A 22,399-nucleotide genomic window follows, 5' to 3' on the forward strand; every position below is an offset into this window, starting at 1 on the left:
AGATTTTGGCCATATTACCAATCTTACGTACAAGACTTAAAGTGTTGCTGTCTGTATCAAATAATAAATTGCCCTTTTAAAACCAATATCCCTTTGCTTCAGTACCTACCTTTAATGTATACAGCCATTTCATTTACACATTAGGTCTCTTGCTTTTCTCTCTTTTCATAATTTTCTATGTTCTACACACAAGAGTACAACTGTGTTTTCAGTTCATTTTGAAAGGTTACTTTTATTAGGGATCCAATAATATTAAAGATTTGAATGACTGATACATACATTATACAGTATATATATATATATATATATATATATATGTATATATATATATATATATATATATATATATATATATATATATATATATATATATATATATGCTGTATAATGTATGTATCAGTTACACTGTTATTTTGTGTGTGTATATATATATATATATATATATATATATATATTAGTGGGGCAAAAATGTATTTCGTCAAAAAGGTATTTTAGCCACCTATTGTGCACTATTGTCCACTTAAAAAGAGGAGAGAGGCCTGTTACACTTCAACTATGAGAGACAGAATGAGAAAGAAAATCCAGAAAATCACTGTCTGATTTTTAAAGAATTTATTTGCAAATTATGGTGGAATATAAGTACTTGATCAATAACAAAATTAAATCTCAATACTTTGTTATGTACCCTTTGTTAGAAATGTCAGATGTCAAATGTTTTCTGTAAGTCGCCACAAGGTTTTTACACACTGTTGCTGGTAGTTTGTCATTGTCATGCTGAAAGACCCAGCCACATTTCATCTTCAATGCCCTTGCTGACCAGTCGTCCTGGTCCCTTTGCAGAAAAACAGCCCCAAAGCATTATGTTTCCACCCCCATGCTTCACAGTAGGTATGGAGCATTCTTTCTCCTCCAAACACGGTAAGTTACTGTGCCCTACATATAGTTAGATGACACCAAAAAAGTTATATTTTGGTTTCATTTGACCATATGACATTCTCCCAATCCTCTTCTGGATCATCCAAATGCTCTCTAGCAAACTTCAGACGGGCCCGGACATGTACTGACTTAAGCAGGGGGACACGTCTGGCATTGCAGGATTTGAGTCCCTGGCAGCATAGTGTGTTACTGACGGTAGCCTCTGTTACTTTGTCCCAGCTCTCAGCAGGTCATTCACTAGGTCCCGGTCCCCCGTTTTAGTGATCTTTTTGACCCCAAGGGGTGAGATCTTGCTCGGATTCCCAAAGTGAGGGAGATTATCAGAGATTATCGAGGGAGATTGTCTTGTAAATCTTCCATTTTCTAATAATTGCTCCCACAGTTGATTTCTTCACACCAAGCTGCTTACCTATCGTAGATTCAGTCTTCCCAGCTTGGTACAGGTATACAATTTTGTTTCTGGTGTCCTTTGACATCTCTTTAGTCTTGGCCACAGTGGAGTTGGGAGTTTTTTTTAGGTGACCACATGCTTATTTTCCACCATAATTTGCAAATAAATTCTTTAGAAATCAGACAATTTGACCATATATATATATATATATATATATATATATATATATATATATATATATATATATATATATATATATATATATATATATTCGTCCCGAACCGCCATGGTACAGACGTCACAGTTCGGTGCATACAGTAGGACAACAAATAAAGCGATCCGATTATTGATAATGTATTTGTGTTGTAACGAAAACATTTATTTAATCTGCTTAATAAATCCCATCATGTAATTAGCAACACTGACCTCTTTCTGGGCTCTGTTCTTCATCTTGGACTTTCTTGTTGTCTGTTATGTCCTTGTGTGATACTAGAAAAAGCACCACCTCTCCCTTCTCATTCTTAATGGGCACGATATCCAGAAGACACCAGAACTGAGTTCCTGTCACAACATAATATTGAGTTAACATTCAACTTGTACATTCAATATTGACACACATTTATTGACAGGCATTTACTGTGCGTTATATTTAGACCAGAAGTCATGTTTAAAATGTAGCATAGATCCATAAATGGCTTGATAAGACCTTTTCTACTTTTTGCTTTTAGTCTAAATCAGAACTCAATTTTGTTGGTCTCGGATGGCTTTAACAATTAAATTTCCTTATTGATTAGTTGGGTCTTTATGTTTAGCACAGAGAATCTCCATCAGTGACGTCACATTGCAATAGTAAAAACCTTATTTAAATGAGGGAAAACATATTAGAAAATGGTGGAGTTCACAGAGCGAGTCACAATGCAAAACATTGCACAGCTCAAGTTTGGGGACACTATTTCAAACACTCAAAGAATTTAATGAGCATATCGATTTGTGTGGATCCAGATAATTTATATAAACATTTTATTTTACTGTCAAGCATTTATGTAAACTGATGTTTGTCAGTAACATCCATCCATTCATGTGCTGCTTCTCTTTAAGTACACAATTAGTCTTTTGACAGGTGAGCAGAACATGCCTTGACTCCTGCATTCAGAATTTCACTGTATTGTTTTTGTCTGTGTTTGTGTGCAGGCATGCGTGCCTTCTGCAGGTACTTCAACATTTTGCAGACGCGCAACATTATACCACAGCATCATTCCATGCCTCATTAAATCGAAACGGAAAGAAAGAGGTAGAACATGCTTGGCTGGAGGTTGGAGTCCCTAATGATACACTGTTTTGTGTGTGTGTGTTTGTGTGTGTGAATCACCAAGCCCTTTCATTAGGCGCAGCTTGAGTCAAGAGAAGTACATTTAAATAAAAAGAATACATTTTATTGAACCAGCAGTCAAAGACTATAGACCACATAATACAATGAGTTCAAAACAAAGCACTTAAAACATCTAAATTACAACATACAAACATGAACAAAGCATGCCACTGACAATATCCAAATACAATATATTGATTAGTGGCACATGTGGTGAACAGCTAAAATTTACAATGATTAAACAGCTACTAGTTTGACTGTACAATTGATGCAAGGTTATAATTGGTCTAAAGGGTCGGCAATCATTTCTAAATCTCACATAAGAGCTCTTTAATACACTAAATTAACGACCATTGTATATCAAAGCAACTCTGCATTATTTATTGCTGTATCCAGTTTAACAAATCAGACTGAACCATCTGAAAAAGTTTGTGGTCTTAAGTTAGCAGAAATCTATAAGTTACTTTCGGACATGCCTGGCAGTCACTCCTGCCAACTCATTCAGCACTCGAGTTCGTCTACGAGTACACTGAACTGGACATATATGACAAGTTTGACAACTGTCTTCCGAGGGTTTCATAAAGGGAGCAAAATTTATGTTTTTAAAGTCTTTTTCTGAAAAGCATTAAGTATAATACAACTAATAGCAAATATAATAGTGATCTGATGGCAGTACATATAATAGTTCTCGTGTCAATAGCAGTACACCGATAGCAGTTCTCTCTCGAGTCAAGAATCTGTAAATGGTTACAGTTCTCGAGTCACACTGAACTAAGGAAACACTCACACTCAGAAATATCCACGAAGAACAGATGGTTACAATTTATTTTAAGGTGATGTAGTTACATAATACACTGTAAATTTGAACAAGTTCAGTTTACTTAAAACATGTTTGGAAACCGATTGCCTTATTTTTACAAAGCAAACTTAAAGGGAAAACTGAAGTTAATTTAACTTGCCAAGTGAAATAAGTAATACATATCAAGTTACAGTAGTTTAATGCCAATTCTTGTTAACATACTCTAGATATTTACTAATCTTACTTAAGATTTAATCGTAAGAAAACTTAGTTAAGTTAAGTAGTTCATTTGAACTAACAGTGTTATATTATGTTCTGCAAACATCTTAAATACTATTATACTCAAAATAGTTTTAATCTGTCATTTTCAGATATGGTGATTTAAAAAACTGTGCAATCAGTTTCCACATTTTCTTCAAGTAAAGTGAAGATATTTTTTGTAGTTCATGTAGCATGAATGCACTTAACACTCAATTAAGTAAGCTTAATTGCATCAAGTTGTTCTTCTTCCCTTTTCTGGTTTTTGCTACTCTGAGCGGTATACAAATCTTGGTATTTAGGGCACTTTTTTGTGTTTCGTTGCCTCTTCTTGACGGATCGCTTCCTGTTCTCCTGAGTTGTAAGTCGCTTTGGATAAAAGCGTCTGCTAAATGCATAAATGTAAGTGTAAATGTACTTAAACCATTTGAGTTGTGTTGACATAATTCTATCTGTGATATGAAGAAGTGTACTCCCAGAATGCAATGCAATACCATTGTTGTGTTTTACATGCTGAATGTTGCTGAAAGTCTGTGTGTGACTCAAGCATGGTCAACTGTGTGTGTGTGTGTGTGTGTGTGTGTGTGTGTGTGTGTGTGTGTGTGTGTGTGTGTGTGTGTGTGTGTGTGTGTGTGTGTGTGTGTGTGTGTGTGTGTGTGTGTGTGAGAGACTTATTACTTCCCTTCCTTTGAAATCGGTTAACCGTGACTTCGTGTTTCATCTACAGGATGGATAACCGACCCGAGCCCGACGGGTTCCGACAGATATTTAGAAATGACGTTCGGGTTCGGGTCGGGCTCGGTCACGTCAGCGCGATAAGGCATTGAACCTTTTAAATTTAAAACTGCTTATTATGCAAGTAGCCACTGGGCCTGTTTAACTTGATGCAATGGTTTGTTTTTGTGATTAAAATAAATGTAAAATATTACCCTAACATCCGTCTTCCTGCATGCGGAAATTTGTTTCCGTCGCCGTGACAACAACGCGCAACGTGCATATTGCCCGCGGCATCCTTGTCATTCCAGTGAGCGCAACTTCAGCGCTGCTGGCAGCAGGACAGCCTTGAAGCCATCCACAGTTGATGCAATCCTTTTTCTGCATAAAACCTTGATTAGCCTAAACTTTGATGGATAGATTATGTAAATAGATCCCATGTTGCAGTTTAGGAACCATACATTTTGAGAAAATTGGTAAGATGACTTTCATTTCAATAAGAATTTCAATTGTGTTATGTTAATGTTTTGTTCAGTTAGCTTGGGCTATGTTTAGCAGACCTTTGTTCATTTAATTTCAGTTGGCTATTTGATTGGGCTCTGTGTAACGTTTGATGCCCCTTGCGCGTGCTGATGCGCTCGTCTGTAAAAACATTTCAGAATTTACAGCCTTCCTACAGCTGCTTAATAAAAGCGGGCTTTCCACACAAACAAACGTACGTGTCATTAACAGATTTTAACTGTTGGGCTCGGGTCGGGTTCGGTTACTGCTCTGTCGGACGCGGGCCGGGCTCGGACAGAAAAATGCGGCCCGATTCGCACTCTAGTTTCATCGCTGTAACAATAGCATGAGATTTACAATAATACAAATGAAGTTCCAAGTGCCCAACCAAAGGGAACACTAATCACTATAATGGTGAGAATTTTTTGGAAATCAACATACATTTATAAAGTCAGCTTATGTGACACTCTCCCAAAGTATTGTCAATATTCAAGATGACTGGAAAAATTAGTGAATGCAATTAGGAAATTAGGAAATTAGGAAATTAGTGAAATTAGTGAATTCGTATTCCCACCTGTTTTTTGTTGTTGTTGTTTCTTGCTTTGGCTAAATGGTACTCATACCAGTCAAGTAAAGTTTACTTGGGTTTTCTGAGTAACAAAAGCATAAGCATGCAAATAGTTCAGATTACAATTTTTTTTTTTAAATAAGTTCAACAAATTATTGAACATTATGTAAAGTTAATTAAAAAGTCTAAGTAAGAACAACTACTGGATTTTATTCAAATTTATGTACTGTAATATTATTTAACTACATGTACTTACTATAGAGTTACATTTAGAATTAGGGTTTGGTTTAGGTTAGTTACTTGTAATTATAGATAATTTACATGTAGTAACATGTAACTACATCATCTTAAAATAAAGTGTTACTGAACGGATGAGCTGGTGATACAAGCATGGGTAAACCATGCAGGTGGCTTAGATGAGGGAGTGAAATTAAACTTTATGCTGTAGACATACATCTGCTTTTCACATCATAATGGGTGTTTTAATAATAGAATTGTTTATGTGACATCATTGCATGATTATGTAAACACCTTGTTACTTATATGTTTTATAGGTAAAAAATCGAATTTTAATCAGAGCATGAAACAGCATATGAAGTGAAGTGCTTATATGCTGTTGATAAGCTCTAAACTAGGGTGACCACATTACATTTGAACTACATTCAAACTGTTGAACTGTTGGACATTCAAACTGTTGATTACTATAAGAAGTAAATGTAACATTATGTAACAAACACACTGTAAAATAAAGTTACCAGCAGTCCTTTAAAAGATACCCTTAAGACTTTAATTCTATCCAGTTATTTCAGCAGTGTCAAATGACTTATTTTTGAGTCTTCGTTGTATGATTGCCTTTTTATTTAGTATATTTATTTTTTACTTAGTTTATTTAGTAATTGAATGTGCTTGACAGTCTATTGAGCTCTTCATCTCACAGAGATGAGACACTGACAGTGTCTCAATGCAAAATGGCAACTGAGTGAATTTACAGCAGTCTTGCAACTCTGATCTTCTATTCCCTTTGAACCGTGTACCTCAACCTGTACCTGCGAGTCATGAGATGTTGTTGGCCTGTGTTTTGTGAGCACCACAGTATTTAGAACTCCTTTGACTCAGTGATAAAGTGACATGAGGCTTGTTGGAACTGGTGTACAAAGGAAATGTGACAGAGGAAGCATTCAGAATACTGCTTGGGACTGCAGTGGCATGTTCAGACAATCCACAATCAGCCCTTTCCAATGGATAGAATACACAAATTGTCTATTTTCTTTGAAAAGGCAACAAACAGCTCCTGGGTATCTCCTACAAACCAGCCAAATGAATGAATCGGACTCAACACTACTCCCGCAGTGAGCTCTCTGAATTTGGGCACTGAATTGGAGGGAAATTTCCCCTGATGCATGTTGCACGAATGCTAAATTAAAGTGAATTGGGAGACAAATCGGTTGTGTGTCTGGAAAGCATTTTGCGTAAAACGTCTGCCAGATTCTCCCTACCTGTTCTGGAGTCTGATAGGGCTTGACAGAGAGATCTACGGTGTATGTTCACAGCAGTTCACAGTGGTCTCCTGGAACACGAATGGAATCGTGTTCTCTTGACCGCAGGTGGGTAAAAACGTGAATGGCATTGACAACACGACACGCTGTGCTCTTTCTGTGTATCATGTTAAACATGAAACAAATCAAGCCATCAGAAATCATCATCTCTGAGCCATTGTTTATCCAAGGCTGGTTTAAAGGCATATTGTGTTATTTTCTGGAAAATCGGTGAGGGAGTGAAAAGAGCTGTTGAATGATGTAATCATAATCTATGCTGAGCTGTTTCAGACACGTTAAAGAACGAGGCAAGCATTTAAAGTCAATTTGTTCAAATAAATGGTTTGTCTGGACTGAAATGGTATTTGTTTGGTCATCTACTGTGAGGGGTGAGCTCAAGATTACTCCTAAAGTGAGCCATTGTAAAAGTGTTTTCCTTTCAGATCAGTTGATTATAAGATAAAGGTCAACTTATTCTATTTGTACATCCATTTTATTATCCATAAAAATGCCTAGCACTCCTAATTTATATTCAAATTGTCTAAATGTCGATCAATAAGTAAGGGATAATGTACCGTACATACTCACATTATATTATTTATTACACTGCAATTTTAACTGAATGCACATGAAAAATCGATTTGAGGAGAAATTTTGTTTTCATTAGACAGTGGATATAATCTAACAGAGCTATGTTGGAATTTTTGTCACAGTCAATTATGTAAGATTTAACAGCAGAATTGACCAATAATCAATTGTTTCAAGATCTAAAGAGAATACTGGCTTGATTAAAATATTCAGTATATGCTTCTTTTATTTTTATCCCTCCATCACAGTTCCTCACGCCTTTGTGTTCAATAATTTCTTTCTTACCTGCAGCTATGCCTGCTGCATCACTCTAATCAAGTCAGCACATAAAAAATGTATTTCTGATTAACTGATTTTAGAGACTTGATTTGGTGTCCTCATCCATAGTGTACCTTTTACTTGCTTAATTAACCTCTCTCTCTTTCTGAATGCAGGTCACATTTAGGTCTTAATGCAACTCAATAATAGTAATAATGATGATAATAATAATAATCATTTTAATCATAAAATTGATAATGAAATAATTGTTATTAATGTAAAATTATAAATAAATAAATAATTTTTGTTTCTGGGATATTGGGATAGACTAATCCTAATTTTGCATGCTACTTAGGATCAGTGTTGGAAACGTTACTTTAAAAAAAGTAATTAGTTATAGTTACTCACTACTTGTTCCAAAAAGTAACTGAGTTAGTAACTGAATTAGATCAGCTGATGAACGGCCTGTTTGAGTTTAAATGCAGTTTTCAATAAATTGCCTACTCTCTATTTTTTGTCTCTTGCTCCTGTTTCTTCTTTTGGCATTTGAAGCAGCACTTACAACCCGGTTATGATCCACAAGTGCGAAATGTGTAAAACTTGCAATGCATCCCCTGGTCTTAAGATTTTGTTCAGGAGTGTGTATACATATATATATATATATATATATATGTATATATATGGTACATTGTATCTAATGATTAATTTAAATGTTAGTACATAGTAGTTAAAAACACCTAACATAAAGTTGACCAAGGCACATATTCTATGTGACTCCTACCTCCTTTTTTGTAGAAGACCAGTTCTGTCTTAAACTCCCGCCTTTCGTCCAGTGCGCCCTGTATCTGTGCCATCAGTCTATCACTGGTCTCTGGCCCATACAGAAAATGACACGCACAGCTCTTCTGCATCAGTTCCGCTCGGGCATACCCGGTGAGTTCACAGAAGCCATCAGAACAGTACACGATGGGATAGAGAGACTGGACCTGTGCGTTCCCCAGCACAAAGTTACTGTCTGTGAGGGAAAAACAACAAAGAGAAAGAGATAAAAGTCTGCTCATAAGAAATTCAACAAAGTTCTTTGAGTTTCAACACTCAAACTATTAATATGCAGTGATAGAAAAATGACAGAATACCAGAAATCCCTTGTGCAAGCGATATTTTTTCCAGCTCTGTTATCGCACTCACCCCAGACTGACTGGGGGCCTGAACAATTCACACATTTTCTCAACAATGCTTTAAAGGCACCTTTAAAGATTTTCCACAAGCCTACAGGGAAATTGTTTTGCCTGCTGCCATCAGACAGTGCAAAGCCTCCTTATCCTGCACCTCCTCTTGCTCCATACAGGAGTAATGTTTACATGTTTATCTAATACTTAAAGAGTGACACGAGTAGGTACAGTCTATATTGACTTTAATGGAAGGGTTCAAGCTTGATATTCGATTCTATGCTCTAAGTTCATTGGACTATTTGATAGATGCCTGAATGAATGTGACTGGAGTGGGGTAAGCAGCCATTTATATATGCTGCTGTGATGAGCTCCTCTCAAACTCCTTTTTAAACATTTTTGTTTGGCAGTATATATATTGGACAACACAGGCCAGCCTGATTGATACTGACCACTGCAGACCGGGAACACCCCACAAGAGCAGCAGTTTTGGAGAACCTCATAGCCATCACAATTGGGTCAAACTCGCTTAAATCCTAACACTTGCCAATTTTTCCTGCTTCTAACACATCAACTTTGAGGACAAAATGTTCACTTGCTGCCTAATATAGCCCACCCGCAGATGCTGTGATGAAGAGATAATCACTTATTATTCACTTAACCTGTCAATACTCAATGTTATGCCTGATTGGTGTATATAGTATATGTTACGCCCCGTGGCTCATAGGGACGCAACAAAGATTGGGACACACACGAAAGCCGAAATAAAACACCAAATTTATTAACAAAATAGAACTATACAGAAAAGAAACAGTATTAAGTGTAACAGTCAGGAATCAGTGTGTTGTGTACGGAATGCATGAAAGGGTAATGTGCTGTTGTAGTGTTGGATGTACCAAAGAAACAAAGTCAAACAAACGCAAAACAGCAATCAAGTCCAGCCTGCCACGCCCTTGGGCCTTTTCCTCAGACTCCTTTTAACAAGGCCCAACAGGATGTCAGCAACAGGTGTGCTTAATCAAGCTATCTGAGAACAGCCAGTTGAGGGCGGAGCCAGCAAACCATCCTCCTCAGCCTGGGGAAACCCCACTAAACACAGGAGTCGTCACATATACTAAACATGTTCTCAGAACCATAGTCACTTTAAAAAATAAGTGTCCAAACGCTTTTCTTTATTTTAAACAAAAGTGATACGTGGTTTGATTTTTCGTATTAAATTCATATATTTTATAGAATATGTTTGGGAGCCACTGTGTCGTTTTTCTGTTACTGAAAAGCATATTTTTGTTATTTAATATAATCAAAGTGGTATATTGGCATTCGTTTATATGTATTCAGATTTACTGAACTATTTTGCATAACTGTTTTTCACATAACTGTGAAATTACATTTGTCATCCTTCTTTATTTTAGATTTACAGGCAGTGTTCATAATGAAATTCATTTCACAATTCACTTTTTAAACAGCAGAAAAAGGCGAGCAGAATCAAATTAACAGGATTCATATCTGAACGTGTGAATAATGAAACAAGAACAAGCACTGAATCTAAAGCCCCTTTTTTTTACCACACACTTCCCTTATAAACCCAGTGCAATCACAAACATGTATTGTATTCTGAAGCAAGGCTTTTTCGTCAAAAAAGAGAAAAGAAAGATTGCTTGATTATGCATGATATCAAGAATGTAATGCACAGCCTTAATTTTTAGCAGTCATTAAATCACCCCTTAGAGCTAAGAAGTCATAATCATATTCTCACCAATCGAATATTTATTGCTTTGCGCCAAGGTGCAAATATTGATCCATGGGCTGGTGGGCGCCCTTCTCCCTCTATAAGATTAATATTTCACAGGGTTGTGAACAAAAGCAGATTTACCCATGACTGTGGTATTTAAAATGGAGCAGTAAGCTGCGGGTTCATTTTCGAGATATAATAAAGTGGATGGAATGGGAGAGAAAAGCTACCAATCAAATCTTCAAGACAACAGCACAAAAAAGTCAGCAGAACAGCTTTCAAGAAAGATAGCCAGGGTATGAAGAAAGAGAGAAGAGGGCAAGAAAAGTGATGTATTATTATATTACTATTCGGCACCTTCTACTCGATTCTTCTGACTGGTCAATCGTGTTATCCAGCAGTCTGATATTTCATCAGATATTACGGTGCTCTTCAAGGTAACTGAAACTACTGGTTCTGATAGAAAGGTGTCAGAATACACAGTGCATCATAGTTTGTTGCGTATGGGACTGCATAGCCGCAGACCAGTCAGGGTGGCAATGCTGACCCCTGTCCACCGCTGAAAGCGTCAACGGTGGGCACCTGAGCATCAGAACTGGACCATGGAGCAATGGAAAAAGGTGGCCTGGTCAAATGAATCATGTTTTCTTTTACATCACATGGATGGCTGGGTGCGTGTGTGTCACTTACCTGGGGAACACATGGCACCAGGATGCACTATGGGAAGAAGGCAAGCCAGCGGAGACAGTGTGATGTTTTGGGCAATGTTCTGCTGGGAAACCTTGGGTCCTGCCATCCATGTGGCTGTTACTTTGACACGTACCTCCTACCTAAGCATTGTTGCAGAACATGTACATCCTTTCATGAAAATGGTATTCCCTGGTGGCTGTGGCCTCTTTCAGCAGGATATTGCGCGCTGCCACAAAGCAAAAATGGTTCAGGAATAGTTTGAGGAGCACAACGAGTGTGAAGTGTTGACTTGGCCTTCAATTTTCCCAGATCTCAATCCAATCGAGCATCTGTGGGATGTGCTGAACAAACAAGTCCAATCCATGGAGGCCTCACCTCACAACCTACAGAATTTAAAGAATCTGCTGCTAACATCTTGGTGCCAGATACCACAGCACACCTTCAGGGGTCTTTAGTTGAGTCCATGCCTCTACAGGTCAGGGCTGTTTTGGCAGCAAAAGGGGACCAACTCAATATTAGGTCATAATGTTCGGCTCCGGCTCCAACTATCTTCTCCTAAATAAGTGTAAACAAAGTAAAAATGCATTATAATATTCACAGATTCCTTGTTGCATCTGAAATGGAATTGTTTGCCGTGTTACTACACTATACTTTCTAAAGGTGTAATATAACTGTGGTTACAATTATTCATGAGATCATAAAATGCATTATAATGTGCATTACAGGGCATATACTTTTACAATGCATTATACATAAATTAAAAGTCCTTCTAATGTATTTGGTAACACTCGAGTCATTACTTATGGTTTACCATGATCTTCACTTTAGAATACAGTTACAAATAATTAGTAATTCTTTCTAAAGAATTTGGTAATATTTTACTGTCATTACTGGTGGGTTACCATGATCTTGACTTTAAAATTAATTATACATGATGCATTATTCCCATTAATTATAATGAACTTACAGTATAGTTTTGAGTAGTCCTCTGGAAGGTATGAAAAAAGAAGTTACTGATTAGCACTACTTACTAATTCATTAATCAGAGTTCCTTAGTAACTAGAATATTGCGTTACTCATTTGACCATGTGTAGCTATTCATTACCGAGGGTACAGTATTTTAAAGTGTTACCGTGTTTGTGATATGTTGTGAACATTAGTAATGCCAGATCTGCATTGTTGAATTGTTTTCTCTGATAAAGCCCTGTTTTACCTGCCTGCTACTTCCTGTTTATTCTCGTTACTCTGTAATGAATGAAGCAAATCCCACTAACAAACGCTTCCGTATGAGTTTTATTAGATGTACTTGCTGTTGTTGTGATGAAACATTACCAATGTAGAATAAAAGCTGAGGGTGATTAATGCAGGATCCCTGAGACGGACAAAACACTCACACCTAAAGTGGTTTTCAAATTTCTCTCTGGGAACAGAGAGATCTATGACACAACAGATGGGAAAATAAACACTAGAAATGTTGTTTAGAAGACAATCTGAAGATGCTGTTTATTTTCATTGTCAAATTTCAGATTTGATTGTCACCAAGAGATGACGTCACCATGAAACTAGACTAAACTGCATTAAACCACTACTCTCTCTCTCTCTCTCCCTCTCTCCCTCTCCCTCTCTCTCTCTCTCGCTCTCTCGCTCTCTCGCTCTCTCGCTCTCTCGCTCTCTCGCTCTCTCGCTCTCTCGCTCTCTCGCTCTCTCGCTCTGTTTAAGTAATGGAAAAGAGGCTGTGGAATTAATGTTTTGACAATACTTCTGTCCCAGTTCACTATATCTGTCTTTTTTTCTCTTTCTTTTTAATGAGATAACACTGCACCACTAATCTGAACTATGATTTGCACATAACTTTTTCAATTATCTAACGCTTCAAACGCTGCACATTAATGTTTGTTTTTTATGGCTAGACATGATAATATACTGCCAAAGTTTATAGTTTAATGAGTTTGTTTTACAAATTAAAAAATATAATGGTTGTATAATGTATGCTAGTTCACTTGTTTTTATTGTTTAATCAGCTCAAAGTGCCTCATGTAAAAAAAGAAAAACTTTAAATTAAAAAAAAGTGAGACTTCTAAAATATTTTTTTTCTTCTAGTCAGAAATAAAGATTTTTATTTTATTTTGATATTCCAAAATCAGAGCTTTAAATACAAACTCAATGTCCGCAAACCAACAAGTGAAAAAAGCAGTTTTATACATTTATGTAGTAAAATATTGTGTAATCCTTTCCAACATGTTTTGTTCAGTTAGATAAAATAAAATAAATATACATTATAATATAAAAATATACTTAACACTTCTACAGTTGTAAGCAGACCCAAGGTTGAAAATGCTAATATTTTTATATCTGGTAACTTCATATGCACAATTTTGTTTCTCAGCAAACACACATTCATCTTACAGGCACGAAGCTGCACTATTCACACCATATCAGCTTTATGCTTTTGGAAGGTACAAAATCAAGTGTAAAAGAAACATTGCATCTTATTCACTTAAACAACAGAATACAAGTAAAGCTGTCAATGTAACATGCTAGTTGTTCATTACAGAAGAATTAGCATAACAGCTAGTAGATAGTGCTGTTTGCTCTCTATGGTTTCACATCGACTGCTTTTTAATGACTTCTTTATCTCCGTTAGCTTGCCTGTGGCTTTTCTCCCTTGCAGGCTATATTAATTTTACCAAATACATTCAATTCCCCCTGAATTTTAGATGAAAAGCTTTACTTTGTCAACATGACTCAAAAGCTAACCCACTGTCTATCCAACTGATGGTTTGTATACTTTGCTCTTTGCACTTGGCCTGGGGGCTATGCTTAGACATCAAGTAACTTTTTCAAAAATGTTATTTCAGGTAATGACAAGATTATATAAATGTTCAATGTTGAATAACCAACTAGACTAGGGAGTCCCAGACCCCAACATGATGAAAGCTGCATTAATCTGTATGACAGGTCGCAAAAACAGCAAGCGAAATTGGTACTGCAAAGCATCTAACTGACCTTCTTCTTCATGAGATGTGTTTATTTACTTTTATGCATTTGACATACACTTTTATCTAAAGTGACTAAAGTGCATATATGGTTTACATTAAGCCAATATGTGTGTTATCAGTATATATATTCTTCAGAAATATGCCCCTGTAGCATCAGGGGTTATGGAAAATGAAAGTAAATTGGATATTAGCCTTTAACCAACACCATTTAATTATCAGGATCAATAGTGTTTTAAGGGAAAAGGACATTTTAAAACAGCTATTGTTAAGTAAAATCACTGCGCCTACACTTTCTCCGCTGACTGAATAGAGCAAGTCTCCCTCGACCAATCCATACCACATTCTATAGGGGAACCATTGAGAGCCTGCTGACCAGCTGCATCACTGTCTGGGAATTGTAGCGCAGCAGACCACAAGACCCTCAAATGGACAGTGAACACTGCTGCAAGGATCATCGATGCCCTTCTCCCCTCTATCCTGGACATTTTCCACACACGATGCCTCAGCAAAGCTAGAAGAAAAGGTTCTATATAGAACCATAAAAGGTTCTATCGGTGCTACGTAGTTGGAACCCCTAAAAGGTTCACTGCAAAAAAATGCTTTTCTTACTTGTCTTGTTTCTAGTCCAAGCATCGAAACATTCTTAAAACAAGTATTTACTAGACAAGCCAAAGTAATCGTCTTATTTCGTGAAAAAAATTACTCAAAATTAAGAGAGTTTTTGCTAAGATAAGAAATGCTTCTATATAGAACTCTTTTTAAATGCCAAAAGAGTTCTTTCTGGTCATTATAGAACCCTTTTAGAATAAAAGGGTCTTTGGAGTATACTCAAACTATACTTCTATATTTAACCCAAATATGTAGCGCCGCTAGAACCTTTTCTTCTAAGAGTGTACCCGCATCGTGAAGGACCCCAGCCATCCCTCCCACAGTCTCTTGCAGCTCTTGCCATCAGGAAGACGGTACCGGAGCATTAAAGCTTTCTCTGCCAGAATGCTCAACAGCTTTGTCCCTCAGGCTGAGAGCCCTGAACTCAAATCACCCTATCCACCTCTGAAAAACACCTTGAAAACATGGACGGTCTCACATCCACCCCCAAACACTGCCCAACCCTACCACAAAAAAATCGAAATAAAAAACTGTCTGAAATTTTTTGTGCAAGTAGAGTTAGGTGAGTGGGCCTTACAAACCACCTGTAGTAACACACTCAATGTGCACTAGACACTTTCTACAATCATACAAAAATGTTTCTTTACATGCTCATGCACTGAAAATCATATTGCACTGTTCGCCAGCCAGCTGCTTCCCTTACAATTTTTCCTTTTGCACTGTACAGTGTTTATGTGAAAGTATTTGTATAGGTAACATTTTTTTTATAGTATATTAGTATAAGTATATTTGGTAACACTATTTTAAGGTTCAGTTATTAACTATTAACTAGTTGCTTATTAGTATGCATATTACTAGGATATTGGCTGTTTATTAGTACTTACAAAGCACATATCAATGCCTTATTCTGCATGACCTTATTCTACATCCCTTAATCCTACCCAATACCTAAACTTAAATGCTACAAAAACTACCTTACTAACTATTAATAAGCAGTAAATTAGGAGTTTATTGAGGCAGAAGTCATAGTTAATAGTGAATATGTGTTCCCCATACTACAGTGTTACCATGTATTTATAGTTAGACTCTCTCAGTAGATAAGTTGTGTATGGGTTTATACTGTCTGTATTTATGTAGCACCGTGGTCCTACGAGGCAAGACACTTCGTTCTACTGTATGTCACCACATGTAGTGGAATGACAATAAAGCTCAACTTGACTTGACTTAAAGGCACTGAAAATGTAATCTTACTGTATCTGCAATTTGTTGTTTATGATGATAGAATTAAAAAGAGTGCAAATTTTTTGATACACGCTTGAAATAAAGTGTAACTGGCATTAAGCTGGTATGAAGACTCAATTTATGGTCTGATGGAGGAAGTCTTTGAAAACAAATCATTATTGTGCTACTGTAATGCTTCTACACTAGTCTTGATGGAAGAAGAAATGTAAAACCTGTTTTACTATGTCGAACTGAAGAAACTAGAATATTATGGACTATTTTGTTATTCTTGGTGACTCAAAATCAGGCCTGGCGTCAAAGCCTTCCTTATGATGATCTCTTACACCCCTCACCCCCCACGGCCTGGCGCAGAGACTGCTTAAAATAATGTAATGCTTGAGCAGATTTCCTTTTCTAATGCAACGAATGAGAATGAATTAGTAATTAAGATATAAAGCAATTTACATTTTGTATTAGTTGAACTTCAATGGCTGAAGAATAAAGTTGCAGTACATAAGTGTTTCTGGACATTAAATGAACTTGAGAGAAGATAAGCAAGAAGAGTACTCAGATCTTGGAAATTCTTTGTGAAAACTGGCTCCGCTCTAAGCAGACATCTTGCTACAGGGCAAAATAACCACAGGGACCTTGATGAATAAAATAACGAGACTTCCAATAACAACATCCCATAAATACTTAACTATTTCAGAGTGTGGACTGGAGTTTGTATCTTGTGTTGTGAATCAGGCACAGAACAAGGTCATGGTAGCTCCAGTTCTCCAGTTCAGATCAGAACTGAATTTAACCAACTTTCCACTACCCAAGTGCTATATGTGTGCGCTTGTATACATGTGCATACTTTAAACCATTATAATTTTTTTAAACATTTTTATAAATTATTTTATTTAAATAACGTATGCACAATTTGCATAAAATCGACATTAAAACGTTTCACAAGTAAATCGGGATGCACCAATAACTTTCATACACTGTAAAAAAAATATTGTTGGTTTAAGTAAGTAACCTGGTTGCCTTAAAATTTTAAGTTTATTGAAATAAAAAATTTGAGATGATACAATGAAGGAAATTGGTTTAATAAATAGAAACTCAAATTATTATTGTATCTGAACCACATAAAACATTTTTTATAAATCATGAAAATAACACAGTTTGGCATGTTTTCCTGCGTCATTACCATAGACCGTAAAAAAATATGGACGACTCGACATCATCCGTTTCCGCTTGCCAGATTTGAAGCTTTCAGGCGGCCTGCACGGCGCTGACATCTTGGGACCGAGTCTGCGCAGTAGCGATTTCGGGACAGTTGCGCAGTAGAGAACAGGAAGTAGAGCGGGAAGTACTGCTGCGATATCAAAAGCCCGCCCACACTCTCGCAGATGCAGAACAATATACTATGTTGGTGTGAAATAAACAGTTATGGAAATGTAGAAATTAAAGCTAAAGCTCTAATCTGCTCCCAAAAATTCCGAAAAAAAGTCTGTTAGTGCCTGAGTGACAACTTCACTCAGAGAAGCCGTCAGTCTCAGCTGTCAATCATGACGTCACACTCCCCGTTTTTATAGCATGAAATAACTAACTCAAACTAAACTTATTTTTAAAACGAACACTTGAAATGAAATCATTGTGATGATAACTGCCTTCAGTTACATAAACTAACCTTGGGGAAAAAATATTTGAAGTGTAATTGTCATGGGCGTCCCTAGGCCTTTTTTAGGGGGGCTTCAGCAGCTTCGTCCCATTTTTTAGTCTGTCACTCTTAATCCGCAGGGGCTCTGAGCAGAGCGCAGTGGACGTCAGAAGCAGAGGTGTGTGTGTGTGTGTGTGTGTGTGTGTGTGTGTGTGTGTGTGTGTGTGTGTGTGTGTGTGTGTGTGTGTGTGTGTGTGTGTGTGTGTGTGTGTGTGTGTGTGTAAATCTGAGCGTCATTGGTCTGTCACCGCTCGTCAATGTCAAAATATTTGATAAAACCAATCAAATCAGAGTAGGCCGGGTTTATGGTCACACAGAAACCGCTGAGGCTGAGCGCAAATGTTAGCAGCGCAACTCAACGTCAAGTAAGATAAATGTAAGCAGCTAAACTAAACATTCATGTTTGACATGTTAATTCAGACATTTTACACAAAAGAACCATCAGAACATCTTAAAATGCACATATATAGATCATAGAAATAAAAAAAAATTCAGGGGAGCATGCCCCCGAGCCCCCCCTAACATTTGGGATCTATAAACCTGCCTACATTATTGGGTATGATTAATGCATGTACAGTATGGCCATGCAGTAAGGTGTTAGTATTTGCTTCATAAGTAATGATAAACAGCCAATATCTTCTGGGTATGCATGTTTGTAAGCTAATAGTTAATAGCGCAACTTGGACCCTAAACTAAATAGTGTTACCATTTTTTCTACAGGCGGCCTACCCTCACTGGGGGCTGAGCCCCCCCTAAAATGAAAATCCTAGAAACGCCCCTGGTAATTGTATTGTTTAGTTTGCCTCGCGTCCATTAGAAAACAGAGGGGCGGCTATACTGGGATCGGTCACTGGGGGGCGATCGAGGCGCGAAAGCTTCAGTATCTGAGAGGGGCACTGCAGGCTTGGTCATTACAAATAAAACACACACTTCAATATGCTTACACAATCTTTTAATAATATTTGAATAAAGGTAGTCGACTTTCAAAAATGTTCATTGTATTAACTCAATTTTAATTACAATGAACTCAGAATTTTAACCAGGCAACCAGGTAACTTATTTTTATTTTTTTATTTTTTACAGTTTACTAAAATGTAAAATGTATGGGTCTGTATGAAAAGTGTTTATTGTGTCTGAACTAGTTTTGAGGATTGGCAGTAATGGAGGATCTTACTGCAGATGAGAGCGCATCTTTAGAGAGTGCCATAATATTTCTGAGAATGAAGAAAGGCTGTAAAGAAAAGGTTATAGAAAGCCCATATATGGAGATGGTTTGGTTGTGTTTAATGCAAATGACTAACCTTGGGCAAATGGTCGCTCATTTAGAATACTCCAAATTCATTAACATTACAGCGAGATTAAGAACAAATTAATGTGTATATGCACGTTGTGAATTAGGCCGGATTTTTTCGTGAGAATTTTCCTGTGCATACAAATATGAAATAATCCATACAATTACTGTGAATGAGGCATAATGTATTTAGTGTTTAGTGACTCTTAATGTAGGTTATATCATTATGCTAATAGGTGGCAATAAGTTACTGCCTTTATGTGCGAGATTACCTCAACCGATTTGTTCAACCCTGATTTCATCAGGAAATATGCAAGTGACTGACGCAAGTATCCAAATATGCATAATTCCCTACTATATAGTATGCGAAAAATATTATGTGAAAAGAGTTGTATGTCCAAATTCACAGTATTTATAAAACAGCAGGTGAACAGTGTGCCTTCATTTTGAATTATTTGAGTTGTAGCTTAGAATATTGTGTCTAAAACATAAGTTACATAATATTAACATATGGCTTTTATGCAACAGTTCTATAAACCAGATCACAATCGCAATCGTACATCGCAACATGTAAAACCATGCATACAATGTGTAATGTGTGATCTAACTTAAGAATAACTAAAAGGTTTGAATAACTAGAAGGTTGTAGGAAGATGTTTGATTGATTATGACATTTTAAGAGTTTAGTTAAGCTAACTGAAGCAGCAGGAGAGTCCAAGTCTAATCTATCTAGAGCAGCATTGAGATGCAGTGAGTGATGTACCATCAAAAGAAAGGTGAAAAGAATATTGCGTAAAGTGGTGTGTCAGTCTTGAAGACTTTGATGAAGGCCTTTTGAAACTGATATTTCAACCCTACAAAAAGCGCTTAAAAATAGGAGTTATAGTCACTATAAGATGCAACAGCAAATGTTAAATGAATAAATATGCTTAGTAATAATTGCCTGCTTTCATAAAGGTTAATGATTTCTTGTTAATGCTTGTTAAGCCAAATGCGAAGCGAGTTTACGAAGCCTTTCAAATGTTTTGACCTCAGAAAAGCTTCAATTGGTATTCAGCTGTATGTTTTTCAGCTGGTGCTTGTCATAAAATTGACAACGGTGCATAGGCTTAGAATTTGGCATTTGTGAAACAAGGTGAAATATTCTCTCTCATATATAGTAGTACGCTTTTGGCTAAAATCACATCATAATCACCTATTCTAATTGTTTTTAGCCTCTTTTCTTGCTTGTGTTACTTTTTAAATGTGGTAACTGTCTTGCTCTTCTTGACGCCAAAGGTAACTATTACTGCAAATAAGTTTTACCCAAAAATACGTGTCTGATTTACAACCACATGTGAACATCAAATCAGAAACAGGATCAAGTGGGATCAAAAAAATCAGATATGGGTCACATTCACTGTGATGTGAAGAGTCTGATTTGAATTAGTGCAGTATAATCAATGTTGTACAACTTCAGTTCTGCTAAATGTTGCTTAGTGGTGGTCTCATCAACTGTGTCCCGCCGCCTGAATCGAAGATTGAAGTCCAGATTAAGGGTAAGTTGAAGAGTTTTAATTTAAATTTTAGATATACCCACATGTTTTGGGGAGGTTGGCCTGTACAGCTGTCATTGAAGGACACACATTTGACCTCTCACACTTTATGATGTTTCATTAACAAAGTTTGGGAGGAGCACGTTCAAATGATTTATCCAATCATCATGTCATTCTTACCATCTGTCAGCAATCAGTAATCAACATGTCTACCTAATCAGCACAAGTGGAGGGTCATATAAACACCCAGTCAACTCACCAATGTTCCTCGTTTTCAACATTCCTTCACCACCCGGTCTTCCTCACACCCACCTATTCACTTCCTTAACCCAGAGAGTACTCTGGGTTCAGGCCACTCTCTTCGGACAGCACGCCAAATATGTATACCATTTATTCTTCTATCTGACTTATTTGTAAGCGTAAACTCGTGAACCTTCAAACTGTGGCATTGCTCTTGAATATTTCTGGCAGCACACAGGACAGGTTTCTCTGTAATTACCTGCCATGTGCTTATACATATACAGGTGTTTGACAGCAAAAAGAAAGAGAATTAAGAATAATACACAGAGAACCTGCCATTATCACCACCACCAGTGAAATCCAGAGCTTCATTTCCATGGTGTAAACTGTAAAGGAGAAGTATTTTTAGTTCCCCTCTGAACCCCCGATGAATAATTTTGACAACTGGTCTGTCCCGAAAGGATTTTTCCTTTTCTCCTATGCTGGCAAGCAAAAATCCTAAATAGATCTGCTCAGTAAAGCAGCAACTTGCAGGAACAGCTGACACTTAGATAACAGCTGATTACCACTACTCATGTGCTGCTACTGTTTACAAGTGTGACTACAAGATCCAGGAGCTCCTTGCTCCTTACACCTGCTTCTATTAGCACACACATCTAATTGACACTAGGTCTTCATGATGTTGCACAGTGCACGGTTGCTAGAGATGGAGATATGTTTGGAATTGGTTAGCATTTACCATGTCAAGACTGACACTGACTATCACATCACTGTTGTCAATGAGTGAATCTCACAGGGAAACACTGAGTCATATGTGACTGGCAAAGGGAGTCGGAATGTGCAAGAGATCATTTCAAAATACAGGCAATACAAGTAAAAAATAATAATATTTTGAAGTTTTTACAAAAAATGTGTTCATTAAGCCCTCATCTATAGTGATCCATATGCTTCAAATACCAATTAAACATCTAAAAGTGTCTTTATTTTACATTTTGATTTATACATATCCACAGAACCATAGTTTTTGTCACGGTGAGTATTGACACAAACATCTGTTATGTCTTAAATGAAAGTTTGTTTAACTGTTGGCAAAAAACATCTGATGTGTAACATTAATTTAGATCCGTGTGGTACAGTAGGTCGTAACTGTCTGTTTCATGTTAATCAAACAATTGTGGTGATTTGTTTTAAAACCTTCAGAAAAATCAAAATTTACTTTGTTGACTATCTACTGTATATGATGAACACACATTTTTTAAAATGTGCTCATTGTGACTAATTTTGCCAG

General features: G+C 36.8%; 1 protein-coding gene across 3 annotated transcripts in view; it reads right to left on the reverse strand.

Annotated features, from left to right (window-relative positions):
* The window catches only part of kcnh3 (potassium voltage-gated channel, subfamily H (eag-related), member 3), a 165,192-nt gene that overhangs the window by 61,382 nt on the left and 81,411 nt on the right, over window positions 1–22,399 (reverse strand). For all 3 annotated transcript variants that reach the window (XM_067443871.1, XM_067443869.1, XM_067443870.1), the window contains exons 2-3: window positions 8,699–8,932; window positions 1,754–1,888 (exon numbers count right to left, since the gene is read on the reverse strand). In XM_067443871.1, coding sequence (XP_067299972.1) covers window positions 1,754–1,888; window positions 8,699–8,828 — 265 coding nt within the window. In that variant the 5' untranslated portion in view covers window positions 8,829–8,932. The remainder of the gene's footprint in view (window positions 1–1,753; window positions 1,889–8,698; window positions 8,933–22,399) is intronic.

The sequence above is a fragment of the Pseudorasbora parva genome, chromosome 5 (assembly GCF_024679245.1).
Source record: "Pseudorasbora parva isolate DD20220531a chromosome 5, ASM2467924v1, whole genome shotgun sequence".
Classification (NCBI taxonomy): Eukaryota; Metazoa; Chordata; class Actinopteri; order Cypriniformes; family Gobionidae; genus Pseudorasbora; species Pseudorasbora parva.